General features: G+C 36.7%; 1 protein-coding gene across 5 annotated transcripts in view; it reads right to left on the reverse strand.

Moving 5' to 3' along the window:
• Nucleotides 1-18,030, reverse strand: part of col7a1l (collagen type VII alpha 1-like) — a 99,393-nt gene that overhangs the window by 23,555 nt on the left and 57,808 nt on the right. For 4 of the 5 annotated variants that reach the window (XM_026922930.3, XM_026922928.3, XM_034313199.2 and 1 more), the window contains exons 57-79: nucleotides 17,584-17,655; nucleotides 17,462-17,506; nucleotides 16,420-16,473; nucleotides 16,229-16,261; nucleotides 15,851-15,916; nucleotides 12,886-12,930; nucleotides 12,746-12,781; nucleotides 12,637-12,663; nucleotides 12,474-12,542; nucleotides 11,620-11,679; nucleotides 11,376-11,393; nucleotides 11,268-11,294; nucleotides 11,140-11,178; nucleotides 11,020-11,055; nucleotides 10,726-10,860; nucleotides 9,804-9,887; nucleotides 9,475-9,657; nucleotides 8,789-8,896; nucleotides 7,096-7,140; nucleotides 6,052-6,153; nucleotides 5,282-5,335; nucleotides 4,037-4,090; nucleotides 3,900-3,950 (exon numbers count right to left, since the gene is read on the reverse strand). In XM_026922930.3, the coding sequence (XP_026778731.3) occupies nucleotides 3,900-3,950; nucleotides 4,037-4,090; nucleotides 5,282-5,335; nucleotides 6,052-6,153; nucleotides 7,096-7,140; nucleotides 8,789-8,896; nucleotides 9,475-9,657; nucleotides 9,804-9,887; nucleotides 10,726-10,860; nucleotides 11,020-11,055; nucleotides 11,140-11,178; nucleotides 11,268-11,294; nucleotides 11,376-11,393; nucleotides 11,620-11,679; nucleotides 12,474-12,542; nucleotides 12,637-12,663; nucleotides 12,746-12,781; nucleotides 12,886-12,930; nucleotides 15,851-15,916; nucleotides 16,229-16,261; nucleotides 16,420-16,473; nucleotides 17,462-17,506; nucleotides 17,584-17,655 (1,443 nt within the window). The remainder of the gene's footprint in view (nucleotides 1-3,899; nucleotides 3,951-4,036; nucleotides 4,091-5,281; nucleotides 5,336-6,051; nucleotides 6,154-7,095; nucleotides 7,141-8,788; nucleotides 8,897-9,474; nucleotides 9,658-9,803; nucleotides 9,888-10,725; nucleotides 10,861-11,019; nucleotides 11,056-11,139; nucleotides 11,179-11,267; nucleotides 11,295-11,375; nucleotides 11,394-11,619; nucleotides 11,680-12,473; nucleotides 12,543-12,636; nucleotides 12,664-12,745; nucleotides 12,782-12,885; nucleotides 12,931-15,850; nucleotides 15,917-16,228; nucleotides 16,262-16,419; nucleotides 16,474-17,461; nucleotides 17,507-17,583; nucleotides 17,656-18,030) is intronic. The other variant, XM_034313198.2, reaches the window with a different exon arrangement.

The raw sequence follows: 18,030 nt of genomic DNA on the forward strand, positions 1-18,030 counted from the left end.
TCATTTTGTACAAATAAATAAACGTCATACATAAGACATAGGCTCACACAACATCCTGTGACCAAATACTGCTGTGCATTACACATTCTTGTGCTATATTATTTTAAACCTAAGAAGATGAAGTATTTTGAAACATAATGACTTGAAATGTATAAGCGCTATATAACTCCACATGCAGAGACAGACAGTACATTTACATGTGGTACTGTAATGGGGACATTACAACAGGAACAGGTACTTGTTCATGGAAATGATGTTATGGTCTCAGGTGGTGTTGAAAAAATATTTTGAGTCTTTATAGATCGAGACTGTCGAGTAAAATTTCACCCGAGTTTATCACATGACCGAGACCACTGATGTGTGGTCCAAAGACCGGGCTCGAGTACCACAACACTACTGAATAACACACGACAGACCGTGCAGATATACGAAAATAATCCACACCAGGGAGACGTGACGCAGCCTGACGTGAAGCGCCATCACTGTGACCATGCTGATGTGGATTATTTTTGTATAACAGCACGGTGTGGAGTGTTATTCCGCTTATACCACAGCGATTTGCCGACAATTACAGTGTCAAGTTAGCTCCTTTTATTATTTACGATATAGTCCTCGTTCCCTCACCAGCATCTCTCTCTCTCTCTCTCTCTCTCAAAACACGCAGCCTGTATGATGTTCCCGTGCTGACATCGAGATTCCTTCCATAAAATGGCACATCAATGATTATACATTTTTCTTTATTAAACTCCACATTCTTTTTTAATTCATTAAGATAATGTGATGAAGGCTTATAGTTGAAATGTATACAGTGAAGATAATGCTCATGAATAAAGTTATTTCTGAATCAAATTGAACTTTGTGAATAAGCAGGAGTTACACTCAGAATTAAACTGTTTTCCCAAACAAGTAGATTTTCAGTTAAAATTTAGGAGATATAGTGAGGAACTTGGTGTGTTTGGGAAATGTAAGAAAAACTATGATATTGAGATTGTGCCAAGCTTCATCAAGAACACTGTTCAGAATTTAAAATATAATATCGTTTTTTAAATAGATTTAATCACTGCATAGTTCTATACGTGTTCATGTTTTCATTATTACTCCCAAATAGTAGAAAATCGTCTATGAGGAGGGGTGTACAAACTTTACAGACTGGTAGTGTAGATCAGCTACGGAAGTGTTACAACACAAACATGTATAAAATCTATGTCACTCGATATCAAACATGACAAAAGCCATCCTAACGACAGCTGATACTTGTTTGGGTTAATCTTAATAGACGTCTTATGAACACCACTCTTAGGTAAAGAGTTTGTTTTTGTAGTTCCTAATTGTTAAAAACTTTCAAGGTTAGTGGAGGATTTGAAACACGCACACCATAAATAAAAAATAAATAAATAAATAAATAAATAAAGACACCAAGACGTGTTTAGGAAACTTGACCAAATTTACTGACACACATGCACGAGGAGAATAAACACAAAAAAAAAAAAAAGCAAATGAATTGAATTTCACCAGTGAAAACAGGTCGTAAAACATCCATGAAAAGGAATACAGTGTTTGTTTAGTGTAACTAAACAAAACAACAACACAGTAAACAAATTCCAACAAACCTTTTCCCCCCTAATGTATTTTCAATAAATAAACCAGTGAGGAAAATTAAATGTCGTCACAATCTTATATGAATTGTTCACAACCCTTACAATGAAGTAATAATGAGAGTGCGGCATTTGTGTCAGTAAATAAATAATAATGCACAACACTAATAGCAAAGAATTGTCAAAGTAGAGCTGGTTTGTTTTCAGATTCGACTGTAAGTATAAAGCTCAATTTTATTAAACTCCACTCTGGACATGAAGAACAGGGTCCATGACATCATCACTGTGCGACGAATGCTGGCCCGTCAGATCTTCCCCAGCTTTAACGCTTCCCAGTTTTTTACACACACACGCGCACACGCACACACACACGCACCCACACACACACACACACACACACACACACACACACACACACACACACAGTGTCCCTCTAACAGTTTAGGTGATCTCCTGTGTTAAGAATCCAAAGAGAGAACGGATTAAATGAAGCTAAGCCAGCTGTGGAGCTGATGTGTAGCTGATGCATAGCTGCGTTCTGCATGCCGTGAACCTATTTGCCGTGTGCCAAATGCATGCTGGGAAGTTCCATTCATTACCACTTTATATTATCTTTATTATGATGCATTTAGGTCTAGTGTTTTCCTTTTATTTATGTTTTATGTTGTGTTAATGTTCACACTGGTGAAATTCTCAGAAGTTTAAAGCAAGACAAGCGATATATATATGTATATATGTATAAAAGCAATATTTCACCCTGTAACAAAATCAGAATTAGAAAAAACATATATAGATATTAATTTACAGAATTTAGTTTTCATAAATCTGCATACTTCTGGGAGTTTTTAATGTGTTTTGATGTATGTTTCGACTGAAACTTTAATTGCTGAGCAAGATGTTGTTTTAGGGTGAAATATCACTTTTACCAAGCAAGCGACATATGCACCAAAAATGATAAATGAGACGAATGTCATTCCAAAGACAAGAGATTAGTTCATGCCACATGCTAAAGCCTCATGCCTCGTCATCAGAATCAGATGCAGCACCGGGTCCTGAACTAATGCAGTCTATAGAAAGCCTACATACTCCTTAAACACTATTACCTTATGATGCATTATAGTCTGAGTTCATTTCTGTTTTTTTTTCTACTACTGCAGGTCTCTTTTGCCTGAAAAGCCCAGATAAGCAAACGCTCTCCTGGCTTTCACAGTTACTGAAAGAACCCCGTCAAGGGCTTCAACATGTGGTGACAGAACCAAGACCAGGCCAGATAAGAGCGTGACTGCAGACTGGTGGACACTTCAGTCAAAACTGCGGGCCTTCATTGCAAAAAATAAAAATAAAAATAAATAAATAAATAATAAATAAATAAATAAATAAATAAATAAATAAATAAATAATCAGGAAAAAAAATCAGAAAAAAATCCTGGCTGAATGAATACGTCAGGACTTCCACCTGATCATAAGATTAAGTTTCTGGGTGTAAACTTAAGATTGTTAAATTTACTGACTGGCCGTTAATCACATTTTCACTAAGAATAAATGTGAAAATTGAAATCCGCGCCTCCCCGAATCCAACTCAGGTTCTTGTCTGTGGTGCGTCCACTCTTTATTTACACAAGACTGGGTTACTACGGATCTAAGCCTCATCTCCATACTTTTCAATAATGATATTAGTATAAATAGATACTTTAGGAAGAACATCACTTGTCTGATGATTTTTTTTTGAGCTAATGTCCTTTCTAAAAGGGGATTTCTTTCTTAAGGCTCGATTATACTTGCTTTTAACTATGCGTATACATACATGAAAATGTTGTTGCGCGTATTCTGCGGGTGTTTGGAGCGTCACGCGGTGAGTGTCAGTCTAAGAACACCAAGCTCAACTCACGACCAAAGAACTGGCAGCAAAACCGGGCTGAAAACTGTACAGTGTAAACTGGGCTTAAGGTATGAGTGATATAGTGCAGAAATGTTTTGCTAAGTAACAAATGGCTTCTCAGTCGTTATTGTTACGCATAATTTACCTCAGCAAAGATAGGTCTTAGTTTTACCTCTGCAAAACCTGAGCATAAAGTCTTCCATGGACACTAAAATTCAGCCAAATATCATTTACCTCCTCACACTTTCATCCATTTTCTGTTTTTTTTCCCCCTAGACTTTACTTAACATCTGGTTGACACCAGATCCAAAGAGTTAAAGTGGTAGTAATGTCTTTATTTCAAAATTAAGCTTCTTCTATATGTAGACTTTCTATAGGTGCTACATTCACAACAAATGAAAGTTAAACACTTCCACTATTCTTACCTTTTCTGCAGCCTGTGTATCGAGCTCTGAGGATACTGTGCTTTCACTCGGCTTTAAAAACACATAAAGCGCATGCTTTAGCTCCAGTTTGACACTCTCACACATGATCATGAGAAAGACAGAGAGCGCGTCAGTACCTGCTGTGTGACTGCTGATATGGAGGGGAAAGGCTCTGTGGCTGTGTAGATCACCTGAGATGGACAGCATTCAGCACGGGTTAATCTCAGCTTAGAGCTTTGCGTTTTGTTAATTACTTAATAACAATATATTAGTCTTTGCTGAAGGAAATTCTTAAAAGCAAATTACCCTTTGAGGTGAATAAATATAAATATAATTATAATGTTATAAGTAAAAAGAATGCACAAACTTAGGAAGATTATATAGAATGTTAGTGCTTTTAATAAGTGAGTCTTTTCGATAAAAGTGTGAGAAGATGAAGTGTTCCTTCGTGTGTGTGTCTAGTGATTAGGCTTTCAGAAACTAATAATAACACTAATCCTCAGTCTAATTCATTCACACTGTGCCACTGTGAGTTTCTGTACAATGTGCAAAAGGAGGAGTCCACATTGCGTTCCTAAGCCAAAATACAATAATTACTTCCTGTTTTATTGTGTCAGTATCAGTGCAGGGATACAGACAGAAAGACAGACAGACAGACAGACAGACAGACAAGTGGATAGATAGATAGATAGATAGATAGATAGATAGATAGATAGATAGATAGATAGATAGATAGATAGATAGATAGACTCACAGACAGATTACCAGATAGATTAGAGACAGCCAGCCAGATAGATACACAGTTTGATAGATAGATAGATAGATAGATAGATAGATAGATAGGTTGGTAGATAGAAAGACAGAGATGGACACACAGCAGATTATCAGACAGACTAGAGAGAGACAGCCAGATAGATACACAGTATGATAGATAGATAGATAGATAGATAGATAGATAGATAGATAGATAGAAAGGTAGATAGATAGATAGAGATAAGTAGACAGACAGACAGATAGATAGATAGATAGATACACAGACAGATAGATAGATAGATAGATAGATAGATAGATAGATAGATAGACAGACTGATAGAGATAAGTAGACAGACAGACAGACAGAGATAGATACACAGACAGACTGATAGAGATAAGTAGATAGATAGATAGATAGATAGATAGGTAGATAGATAGATAGATAGACAGATAGATAAGGTGCTAAAAATCCTCACTTTTCTGTGGGAATGCACACAGGTCTCTCTGCTGTGTTTCTCAGTGTAACCCTGCGAGCAGTTACAGCTTCTAGCTGCTTTACTGTCACTAACTCTGTATATTATGGAGGAAAACACTCCTGACTGCTTCTGTGTTCAAACACCTGGTCTTACCTGCTCTTTCTCCTCCTCATGGGAGACAACTGTCTCTTCTGTAACGAGCTCATCCTGTGACGATAGAAAAGCTCTGTAAGATTCTTACACTTCCAGAAATCGCCTCTCTCACACAGACACACACACACACAGACACACACATGCGCAGAAACAAAGAGAAAATGTACAGAACTCTGCCGTTACAGTGTTATGATATTGCCATAGATGGTCATAAAAATCTTACAAATATGAAACTTCACATAACGGTCAGAGATATCATTCTTTTAATACACACCAATCCTTCGCTATGTTATTTATTATTTTTGTTTTATTATTTCTCATTCCAATGTTACCAACATTGCAGAACATCAGATGTCAAGACATTTTTAATGCACGTTATCCTGGAAATCAAAATCAAATGTAATATTATATCACACACACACACACACACACACACACACACACACACACACACACACATATATCTTATATATCTTAGTTTTGTTTTAATGGATATAAAGTCTTCTTTATAAATTGGTCTTAGCTACAAACTGTGACTGTTAAGGCCTCATTAGTTACCAATTTAGGTGTAAAATGAAATTTATTAGTGAATTAGTTCCTTAACTTGTTTTTGGCTGGGTGTTTAAAAGTGTGTTGAGCAAGATGACAAAGTTTCAGTAAAGATGAGTCCTATGAGACGAGTCCTAAATCTAAATTTGTGTCTAAAATCCTACATTATGGCAGATTTGACGCTTTGGTCATGTATGTAGCCAAACAGCAAAATCACCAACCTCATATTCATACTGATACTCTTCACCACCATCACCATCACCATCATCATCATCATCATGAGTCTCCTCCCCAACCTCCTCTTCATCAGGGTCTAGCTCTTCCTTTAGTTTGGAGACATTATACCATTATAATCATGTTAATAAACAGTTTTACATCATAACAGGAGTCATTCTCAGGAGTTACTATAATGCATATGCTGATTAAAAGAAAATATGTTAAATTAAAAAGAGGCTATATGCAATATTATACTCAATTTATACAAAATTAAATCAGAATGTCAGGTATGAAATTTGGATTAAGGCTCTTCTTTATATACCTTCCAGCTATATTCATAAAGTTCTTAGTATTTAATATTTTATGTGAAAAAGGAAATATTCCTCACTTTACTTTCTTCAAAACAGAGCATACAATTAGTTACATTATTTTTTCCAAATAATTAAATCTCTACCAAAAAAGACAAACAGTGACAATTTAAAAAATTTGTACTTACATTTGTACTTTAAAACATGATGCTAGTGAGTGACTGGTGTTTTTCAGATTGCATAAATTATCCACAAATATTTAACTAATTATTAATTAAATTAACTGTTTAGAAAGAATTAATAAAGAGCAGCTGTTTGTAAAAAAAAATGTGAAGGCATATTAAGAGATTAGTTAAGCGATTATAGAAAATTAAATTAAATAATTTAACTTAATTTAAATGCAAAACAAGCACTTACTTGTTTGCATATTATATTTATTATATATCTTTTTTGCTTTTTATATTATATTTATCAATTCTGTTATAACTAAATTAGTTAAGTGGGTTATATAATAATTAAGAAAAAATTTTTACACAAAGTAGTGATGGCGATATTTTCGAGAAAACTCAACGCCGTATCTATGTACACTGAACATAGGTTATATGTAGTTTTTGAAATATTTAAACGGACATTTAGACAGAAATATTTAAATTGGGGAAGAGTTTTTATAGATAAGTGTTAGATGAGTTTAGACGTGTTAGAAAAGGGTTAGATTATGACATGTTTAAATGGGGCATTTACCAATCGCTTCCTTTGTCGTTTATGTCGTCCTTTATTCCCTTTACCCTGGTTAAGAGTTTCACAATCACAAAGGGTTATAACATGTAATCACTTCTTAATTAGTGATAAAAGAAATGAAATCAATCCAATCATCAGTCTCTGTTTATACAGGTAAATCTCTATGATATAAGGAGTAATACATCATTACTGACAAATAATTATTACTTTAATAAGGGCTGTATTCAGAGTTGGGACATAAGTTACATCAGTATTTACACTGGGAGAATTAGACATACTCAGACTTGGCTTATGTGGGTATTTAATCAGATTTTTTTTTTTTTTTGACTGGGATTTTTCTTGAGTAGAAACATCTGAGATTTTTTTAGTGACTAGCCTTTAAACATGAGCATGTGTTTTTAACCAAAAAAAAAAAAAAAAATCAGGGGATAACAAATGCAGATTTTTTGTGTTTTTTTTCTCTGCTGTCAACTGCAAACTGCAGATGTATTGTGAAAGCAAGAGACAAACAACAAACAACAACAAAAAAATTTAGTCCTCGAGTGGCACAACGGAAAAGCATTTGCCCAGAGATCACAAGTTCGAATCGCAACATTTCAGAGCCATCTGTAGCCGGAAGTCCCAGAGAACAAAACTGGCTGTGCTCTCAGGGTGGGAGGGGCATACTCTCTCTGTCTCCTGTCAATCACAGAGTCACTAACCAATCGCATTGCATGCAGAGCAGGGCAGATAGCGCTGAACTCCGAGTGTGTTACGCTGCCCTGTGATGCTGCATGAGCAGCAGTTCGAAAAGATGCAGAGGTTTGCTTTACAAGAGTTAGTAGTGGATGGGAAATACAAGAAAGAAAAATTTCATATACACTCCATAGTTGTTTTTTTAGTGTTTTTACAGCCAAAACATAAAATTGAGAGTGACCCAGTGTTGTTCAGAATCACGCATTACTGAGACAGCACTTCTGTTTTCTGCAGCTGTCGGAGTAGCGCTTGAGTCTGTAGTTACGCCTGAGGTCTGAATACTGATGTGTGTGAATTCAGTTTAAATTCTCACTGCGTACACTTAACACAACTCTGAACACGACCCAGACCGCATAGAACTAGATCAAATTACTGCATTTTGTTTGAGTTATTCAAGTGTTAGTCATAGGTCATGTTTTAGTTACAGGTTATACTAACAGGTTTTATAATTTTTATATTGTTTATTCCTTTAAATATTTATCATTTACTCATTTAACAGCCACAGTTTCTTTAGAGCACAGGTTCTTAAGTCCAGCCCTGAGGACTGCATTTGAGAACCTGTGATTTAGGATTCGTTACAATACACTCTTAAAAGAAAAAATCTCCAGGTTATTTTTTGATCATTATTTTATTTTTTGTATTATTTAGATTCATTTAGAGCTCATATATTTAGGTTCCTTAAGTGGTGTTACTGTGATGTAATCTTATGCTATTCAATGAAAATAAGTGGACATTACAGACATTGCAAATGTTTATCACATTGTTTAAAATGCTTTTATATAAGAGATCCTCATAAAGAATGCTTTTCTTATAAGAGTGTAGATATCACATAGTTATTACTATATAATATCTGTGCTGCCAACATCAGAACATGTTGATTAATAGCTATAGTGATAAATGAGCTTCACAAAACAGTGTCAAATTTTTGATTATTTTGTAATAAATGTAGGATATGCCACACCTTTCCTCTCTCTCGGCCCTTCTTCTTCTCACCAGAAGTCTTCTTTACTGTGTTCTCCTGACTGTGGAGGACGTCCTCCATACTTACCTCTGCTTTTGTTGTGCCAATCTGTCAAACACACACACACACACACACAAGAACACAAATATGTACAAATTTACAAGGAAACAAAATCCCAAAAGATGAACACAATTCCATTTTACGTTAATACCCGTCTCAGCCGAGTGACAAATTAAAGGAAAACCCAACGTAACGTGTGTTAAGTAAGGCATCAGGCCATGACGAGCCTCCGGAACAGCTTCAGTGATCCTCAGCATTGATTCTACACGTCTCTGGAACCGAAAACTGTCCTTCCAAATGATATTCCATCAGTTGGTGTTGACGGTGATGATGGTGTTGGAGAGCACTGTCTAAAACGTCACTCTAAAATCTCTCATAGGTGTTCGATTAGGTTGAGATCGGGGTGAGTGTGAAGTGTGAAGATCACAGCATATGATAAGCCTGTGGATAGGGGCGGAGTCATCCTGGAAGAGACCACGCCCATCAGGATAGCAATGTTTCATCATAATATAAAGCAGACCAGACAGAAGAACTTTTGCAGTGATGCTTCTCTCTAAGCAAAACAGAGCCATGGGTTTGTTTTTCCTTTAATTTGTCACGCATCTGTATAAAACGGTAACGTTTACCGTCTCTGAAGAGGCGTTAATCTGAGTAATGAAAATAGATGGTGCTTCTGTGAAGGCCTCTAGCAGGGCTTCTCCTTCTTCTTCTACTACTTCAATCCTGCTCTCTGTTCTACTCAGATCTACTTTACTGTGCACAGTGACGTTCCAGAGAGTTCCACCATCTTCTGTTTCATTTAATAAAACCTAAAAAATAAGGAAAGCTTGGTCATGTTACCTAACATCAGATAGCTACGCTAATTTAATCTCCAATACAAAAGCAGAGAGTCGTTTTTCTTTTGTTAATTTTCTTTTGTTAGTTTTGATATACAATCAAAAACTATTTTCTTAACTGGGTAGGGTTCAGTTAGATCCACTTCTTCGGTCAGGAATCCATCAGTCTGTGGCTCACTCGAGAGCTCGTACTTCATTGAGTTCTACAAGTAAAGATCGCTTGCATTATTTAATAATCATCACAGTGCTGCTTAAGGTGTGAATCTATCAAAACTATAATGATATTCATACCACAGTGGTGTTTAATTCTCAATTCTGTTTGGTCAGAAAGTATTGATTCATTTCCTATAAAAGCACCTCTGACTTTAGAGCGGCTGCAATCACAGCTTTAGATGAATTCTATTAATTCTGATATTTCATTGCTTCCATGGTAAGTATAGACACTGTGCATCATCTTAGACTCATAATAAATGGATTAAAATAAAAACGTGGTGTTATTTATCAAAGAAAAATGTATAATCGTTGACATGGTGAAGTTTTCTGTAAGGAGACATTTATGGAAGGAGTCTCCAGTGTCAGAGCTTTGAAGCTGTAGCTTTAAGTTTTTTTCTCGAAAAGTCTTGAGGACAGAGGATGTGCATTTTTCTATCTCAGTAAATTTGAGAGAAAGTGAGGGAACGACTTACAGCTGCTATAACAAAAGTGATAACAGGAACTAACCGCTAAAATGTAACTACAAATGGATAAAAAGTATGACGTGTCATGTTTTAATAAATAAATATTGCATTTGTTGGCAAACAGGTGCATTGTAGGAGAAATAAAACACATTGAAACATGCTGTTCTAAGAGAAATAATAAACATCCGTGTGGTAACAGTCACTCTCCTACACATCACACTACCCTGTCGTTGATTGTTTTCCTACAACAGCACTTCCTTAACTGTTTTATTCCTTACATGTAAGATTCTGAATGAGCCATTTAGCATTAAAATGTGCTTTATAGTGCACTTTACATGATTAAATAATTAAAATACAGCTTTACGGTGTATTCAGAGATGATGTTGGAGTCGGGGTTTATTGTCTGTCCTTTGGTTCTTTTCTTGGTACTGATTTCATGCAGTAGTTCCTCCATTCCATCCTGGAGGAGCCTATCAATTAAAGCCTTCAGCAGGGAAAGCTGAGAAAAGAAGATTTATAGTTAAGATTGTAATGCACGCAGAAATGCACCATGCTGCTGGCTTTTGGAAACTTCCTGTTGCCTATGAAGGACACTTGACCTTTGACTAATTTTAATTTTAACTTTTGCAAGAGATTATAAGAGATATCAGAAGCTTACCTTAATGCCATATGATTCAAATAATGCCTCAATGTCCTGAAAAGTAAGTTTTGATTTATCTTTATCTAAAACATATTTACACACATAAATAAAAAAGTGAAAGTCGGATCTATAGTGTACCTTCATTTCAACACCTCTCCCTGGCAAACCAACGTCCCCCTGAGCAAGATTAATAAACACCACAATTACTGAAAAAAATCTACTTTTTTTTTTTTTGTTATGTAATGAATTTAAACAAACAAATATACCTTCTCTCCCGGATCTCCTTTTTCTCCCTGTTAACAAAAATGACCAAAATTAATAATACATAGTTTACAGTCTTTCACATACATATTTATTCATAAATCGTATCCTACCTTCATGCCAGGAGAACCCTATGTACACACATACATATGTAGAGAGGAGAAAGATGTGCAATTACAGAAATTATTTGAAATATCAAACTTCAGCATGTTTACAAATGTCAGATAGATTACAACAAAGTTGTAACACATATTGTACGTATTTTATTTTGGGTAATTCTTCATGTCTATTTATTTGTATTTCATTGTGTATGGTTTGCATTTTGAACACACTTTAACATAAATGAGTTGCTCTCACCGTTGCTCCAGGACCCAATGGTACCGGAAATGCCTTTTTAAAATCTTCTATTGAGGCACCCTACAGACAAAACACAACAGCAACCTAATTAACACCATTGTATAATAAACCATATTCAGAGTCGAGTTATGCAGCGGTTTCTGCATCCTGTTCACACCTGCATGGCTTTTGCCAATTTTTTTTTAAGTAGAGGTGTCTGAAAAAAAATCAGGGATAGAAAATGCGGACTGAAGGAGGCAGTTCTTGTTTTTTCTTTGCTGTCAAATGTGATGCAAAAGACGATTTAAAATAAGAAATTAAAAAAAGACTAATACAATGCTATAGGAATGAGAAGAAGGCTAGCTATGAAATAAATATCTAAGGGATCTAGTAATCAAAATATGCTGCATGAATAGTCTTAGCTGCAATTATCACATTAATCACTGAAAATTAGGTTTGATTTAACTACGTGGATTCCACTCTCATTGTTCCACAGCTTTTGAAATAGCACTTCATCCAACATATCCTATTCTTTTCTAATAAAATTTTTTTATAATGGGTGCTGAAAATTGATTGTGCACACATCAAGACAAAAGATACTAAATCGAGGTCCTGAAATCGTAACGTGTGTGCATGGCATATTAATTATTTTATGGTGCTTTTAATTCGCTATGTCGATTGGTCAAATTAATAAAATAACACCAATGTTTCGATTCATCTGATGTTCTCTTCTGTAAAGAAAAGGATTATACAGTTAATGAATTAAGAGCGTAATATTTAAGCTATGTGTGAATACCAATGCGTGTGATTTCTTTATTAATTCCTCACTCTGAATACGACCCATAATGAATAATTGGTATTTAAGTGCCCTGTACCTCAGGCAATACAACAGGAGGACCGGGCAAACCTGGAGGACCTACATCTCCCTTTGGCCCATCTTTACCCTGAGAAGACACACAGGTTCCCAAATTAAATCTGAACAGAGTTACATAGCTTTACATAATTTAATACAGATTATAGGAGCTTTTAAGTTCTTACATCAACACCAGGTTCCCCTTTCTCTCCCTGTAACCATAAAAAAATGCAGAGCGTTAAACGTCACATCATTTTTATAAATAATAATCGAGTCAGGCTCTTATTTGCAAACCTTTTTCCCATCGCTACCCCTGAGTCCTTCTTGTCCCTAAATTGAAGAAATGCAGAGATTTAAGCAAAATCAGAATTAAAAATAATAAAACAATATAAAAATATATACTGGATATAATTAGACATGATTAAAGCTCTTACATCTTTTCCTGCTACTCCACGCTTGCCGTCCACACCAGGTTTACCCTAAACATCGAGACACACAGAGATAAAACCCAGCATGTTTGGACACCAAGTATTAGCAGTCACATGGTAAAAAATTTAAACTACAAACTAGAATCTGTTGGACTTCGTAGAAATGCAGTCGATCAGCCGGGATGTGTTTGGTGTTATAAATTTGCTTTAGCTTTGCACTGGTGTAATAAGGCTAATGTAACTAATAAGTAATAAAATTCTCCCACAAAACTCCTCTGTTAATAAATACATGGCAAAATCTTTATATAATCACTTCAAATGACATATAATTTCATTTTAGATCATTTTAGATAAACGTAAGTTGTAGAATAGCAGGGAAAGCTATACGGTCTCATAAACACCCTATTATATTTCATCAGCAATATCATAGGTTCCAGTTGGGATCCCAGTTGGGACTGGGTGAGAATGTGTACTGGACTGGGTGAGAATGTGTATTGGACTGGGTGAGAGTGTGTATTGGATTAGGTGAGAATGTGTATTGGACTGGGTGAGAGTGTGTATTGGACTGGGTGAGAATGTGTATTGGACTGGGTGAGAATGTGTATTGGATTAGGTGAGAATGTGTATTGGACTGGGTGAGAATGTGTATTGGACTGGGTGAGAGTGTGTATTGGACTGGGTGAGAATGTGTATTGGATTAGGTGAGAGTGTGTATTGGATTAGGTGAGAGTGTGTATTGGATTAGGTGAGAGTGTGTACTGGACTGGGTGAGAATGTGTATTGGACTGGGTGAGAATGTGTATTGGACTGGGTGAGAGTGTGTATTGGACTGGGTGAGAATGTGTATTGGACTGGGTGAGAGTGTGTATTGGATTAGGTGAGAATGTGTATTGGACTGGGTGAGAATGTGTATTGGATTAGGTGAGAGTGTGTATTGGACTGGGTGAGAATGTGTATTGGACTGGGTGAGAGTGTGTATTGGACTGGGTGAGAATGTGTATTGGACTGGGTGAGAGTGTGTATTGGACTGGGTGAGAGTGTGTATTGGATTAGGTGAGAATGTGTATTGGATTAGGTGAGAATGTGTATTGGACTGGGTGAGAATGTGTATTGGATTAGGTGAGAGTGTGTACTGGACTGGGTGGGAATGTGTATTGGACTGGGTGAGAGTGTGTATTGGATTAGGTGAGAATGTGTATTGGACTGGGTGAGAATGTGTATTGGACTGGGTGAGAGTGTGTATTGGACTGGGTGAGAATGTGTATTGGATTAGGTGAGAGTGTGTACTGGACTGGGTGGGAATGTGTATTGGACTGAGTGAGAGTGTGTATTGGATTAGGTGAGAATGTGTATTGGACTGGGTGAGAATGTGTATTGGACTGGGTGAGAGTGTGTATTGGACTGGGTGAGAATGTGTATTGGACTGGGTGAGAATGTGTATTGGACTGGGTGAGAGTGTGTATTGGACTGGGTGAGAATGTGTATTGGATTAGGTGAGAGTGTGTATTGGACTGGGTGAGAGTGTGTATTGGACTGGGTGGGAATGTGTATTGGACTGGGTGAGAATGTGTATTGGACTGGGTGAGAGTGTGTATTGGACTGGGTGAGAATGTGTATTGGACTGGGTGAGAGTGTGTATTGGACTGGGTGGGAATGTGTATTGGACTGGGTGAGAGTGTGTATTGGATTAGGTGAGAATGTGTATTGGACTGGGTGAGAATGTGTATTGGATTAGGTGAGAATGTGTATTGGATTAGGTGAGAATGTGTATTGGATTAGGTGAGAATGTGTATTGGACTGGGTGAGAGTGTGTATTGGACTGGGTGAGAATGTGTATTGGATTAGGTGAGAGTGTGTATTGGATTAGGTGAGAATGTGTATTGGACTGGGTGAGAATGTGTATTGGATTAGGTGAGAATGTGTATTGGACTGGGTGAGAGTGTGTATTGGATTAGGTGAGAGTGTGTATTGGATTAGGTGAGAATGTGTATTGGATTAGGTGAGAATGTGTATTGGACTGGGTGAGAGTGTGTATTGGACTGGGTGAGAATGTGTATTGGATTAGGTGAGAGTGTGTATTGGACTGGGTGAGAGTGTGTATTGGATTAGGTGAGAATGTGTATTGGATTAGGTGAGAATGTGTATTGGATTAGGTGAGAATGTGTATTGGACTGGGTGAGAATGTGTATTGGATTAGGTGAGAGTGTGTATTGGATTAGGTGAGAGTGTGTATTGGATTAGGTGAGAATGTGTATTGGATTAGGTGAGAGTGTGTATTGGATTAGGTGCGAGTGTGTATTGGATTAGGTGAGAATGTGTATTGGGTTAGGTGAGAGTGTGTATTGGATTAGGTGAGAGTGTGTATTGGATTAGGTGAGAATGTGTATTGGACTGGGTGAGAATGTGTATTGGATTAGGTGAGAATGTGTATTGGATTAGGTGAGAATGTGTATTGGACTGGGTGAGAATGTGTACTGGATTAGGTGAGAATGTGTATTGGATTAGGTGAGAGTGTGTATTGGATTAGGTGAGAGTGTGTATTGGATTAGGTGAGAGTGTGTATTGGATTAGGTGAGAATGTGTATTGGACTGGGTGAGAGTGTGTATTGGATTAGGTGAGAATGTGTATTGGACTGGGTGAGAATGTGTACTGGATTAGGTGAGAATGTGTATTGGATTAGGTGAGAGTGTGTATTGGATTAGGTGAGAGTGTGTATTGGATTAGGTGAGAGTGTGTATTGGATTAGGTGAGAATGTGTATTGGACTGGGTGAGAGTGTGTATTGGATTAGGTGAGAATGTGTATTGGACTGGGTGAGAATGTGTATTGGATTAGGTGAGAATGTGTATTGGATTAGGTGAGAGTGTGTATTGGATTAGGTGAGAATGTGTATTGGACTGGGTGAGAATGTGTATTAGATTAGGTGAGAATGTGTATTGGATTAGATGAGAATGTGACTATATTTACTCACAGGAACACCGGGTAAACCAGGCATGCCAGCAACTCCAACTCGCCCAGGATCTCCCTTCTCTCCTTTCTATTAAAACAAACACAAAAAAGAACATAAATGACTCAGTGGTCCATAATCATGGTACTGCTTTTACATTCATTTTCAATTTTTTTTCAACTGTGAAATTTTTCAAAACCAATTTTCTCATATACTGTATTATGAGTGACATCAACAGAATATAAACTCTTGTTCTTCTTAAATATCTCCCATCATATGTGACACGAATTACAGATATAACAGCTCATTACAAGCCTAATTATACACCTTACACTTCCTTTAATGTCAACGTCGCATTTAAGCTATGAATCACGCTTTCCTGGCAGCAGAATGATTACTCACAGCTCCCGGCTCCCCTTTCTTTCCAGGTTCGCCCTTAAAAAAATAACAACAATTTGAAAAAAGTTCAGAATTGTAATAACTTTAATAATATTTGCGGCTTAAACATAGTCTTCAGCTAGGAAAAAAAAGGGAATGATATGTTATACAATGCATGCAATATTAAATAAATACGAGATGTCCAGTAGGCTAACCTTTGGTCCATGCATTCCTTTTAAACCATCCAGTCCATCTCGGTCAGATACACCCTGCAGTAAACATTAAAGAAAAGATAAATAAATAATAAATCATCTACGTCAGTGGTCTGACACCTGAAGCTTGAATGATATTAAAACACAACTATATAATATTAATATATCTGATTTCCAGCAATTAATATACTTGATTTTATGAAAAGTATCTGAGAAAAAAAATTCTCCTACACTCACCTGTCACTTTAATAGGAACACCTGTATCCCTGCTCATGCATGCAAGTATATGATCATACAGATACACGTCAACAGCTGTTAAAGAGAGCTGAAGATTGAAAAAGACCAAATGACTCCACTCCAGAGTCCTTTTCTCAGCTGACAGGAGTGGTCTTCTGCTGTTGTGGCTCATCTACCTCAAGGGTCGACGTGTTGAGCATTCTAAGATTGCTTTTCTGCTCACCACGTCTGTAAAGAGTGGTTATTTGAGTCACCACAGCCTTCCTGTCAGCTCGAACTAGTCGGGCCATTCTCCTCTCTCCATGTCTCTGCCTTCAGACCTGCTGCTCACTGGATGTTTTTAGTTTTTCGCACCGTTCTGTGTAAACTCTAGTAACTGTTATGTGTGTAAATCCCAGGAGATCAGCAGTTTCTGAAATACTCAAACTAGCACCAACATTCATGCCACTGAGATCACATTTTCCCCATTCTGAGGTATAATGTGAACATTAACTGAAGCTCTTGACTTATACCTGTATGATTTTATGTATTTCGCTGCTGCCACGTTATTGGTTGTTTAGATAACTGCATGAATGAGCAGGTATACAGCTGTTCCTAATAAACTACACACTACACAACACAATGCAAAGATTTGTAAACGTTTCAAGAATACAAGAACAGCATAAAGAAAAGGCCAAGTCAATATCCAGCTCTAAATGTAAAAAATATTCATATAACTTATTGAATGTGTTGCATATTTACATTTACCATTATGGTTCATATGGAACCATATAAACACCTAAATTTTTATTACACGTCAAAGACTCACTGCAAAGTCCATAAACCCTGAAGGTCCAGGTTTTCCTGGAGGACCCTGGAGAAAGAGGGACTTGTTAGGGAATGTTAGAGCTATTATTAGGTTTATATAAATCTCTGTGTTCATGTTCTTACTGGTGGCCCTGGCAGTCCTGTATCTCCTCGCAGGCCTGGGAGCCCACGCTCGCCTGGATCACCTGGCTCACCCTAAAAACACACAAAACACATACCACATCCATTTCTAGATACAGAATGCACTTTATTATTCAGTAGATTCAGAAGAATAGTCAGTGAGAAATAACCAAAATCTGTTTGGTTATTTCTACAGCAAAACCTTTATACCTGCACTCAGATCATTGGTTATTTTGAGGTTTTCTAGACAGTGCTAATGCTTTTAATGTTATTACTTGTCTATTTATTCTCCCTTGAATGATCTGATAGTCTTTTTTCAGTTGTTGATTTTGCAACGGCAACTTGCTCAGTGGTTCTCGCTGATGTTTGGTTTAATATCATGTTCAAAACTGACAACTTATTATAGTCAATTACCTACTTCCATTTACTCCATTTATACATAAGTCAACA

Source organism: Pangasianodon hypophthalmus, chromosome 18 (assembly GCF_027358585.1).
Source record: "Pangasianodon hypophthalmus isolate fPanHyp1 chromosome 18, fPanHyp1.pri, whole genome shotgun sequence".
Taxonomy (NCBI): Eukaryota; Metazoa; Chordata; class Actinopteri; order Siluriformes; family Pangasiidae; genus Pangasianodon; species Pangasianodon hypophthalmus.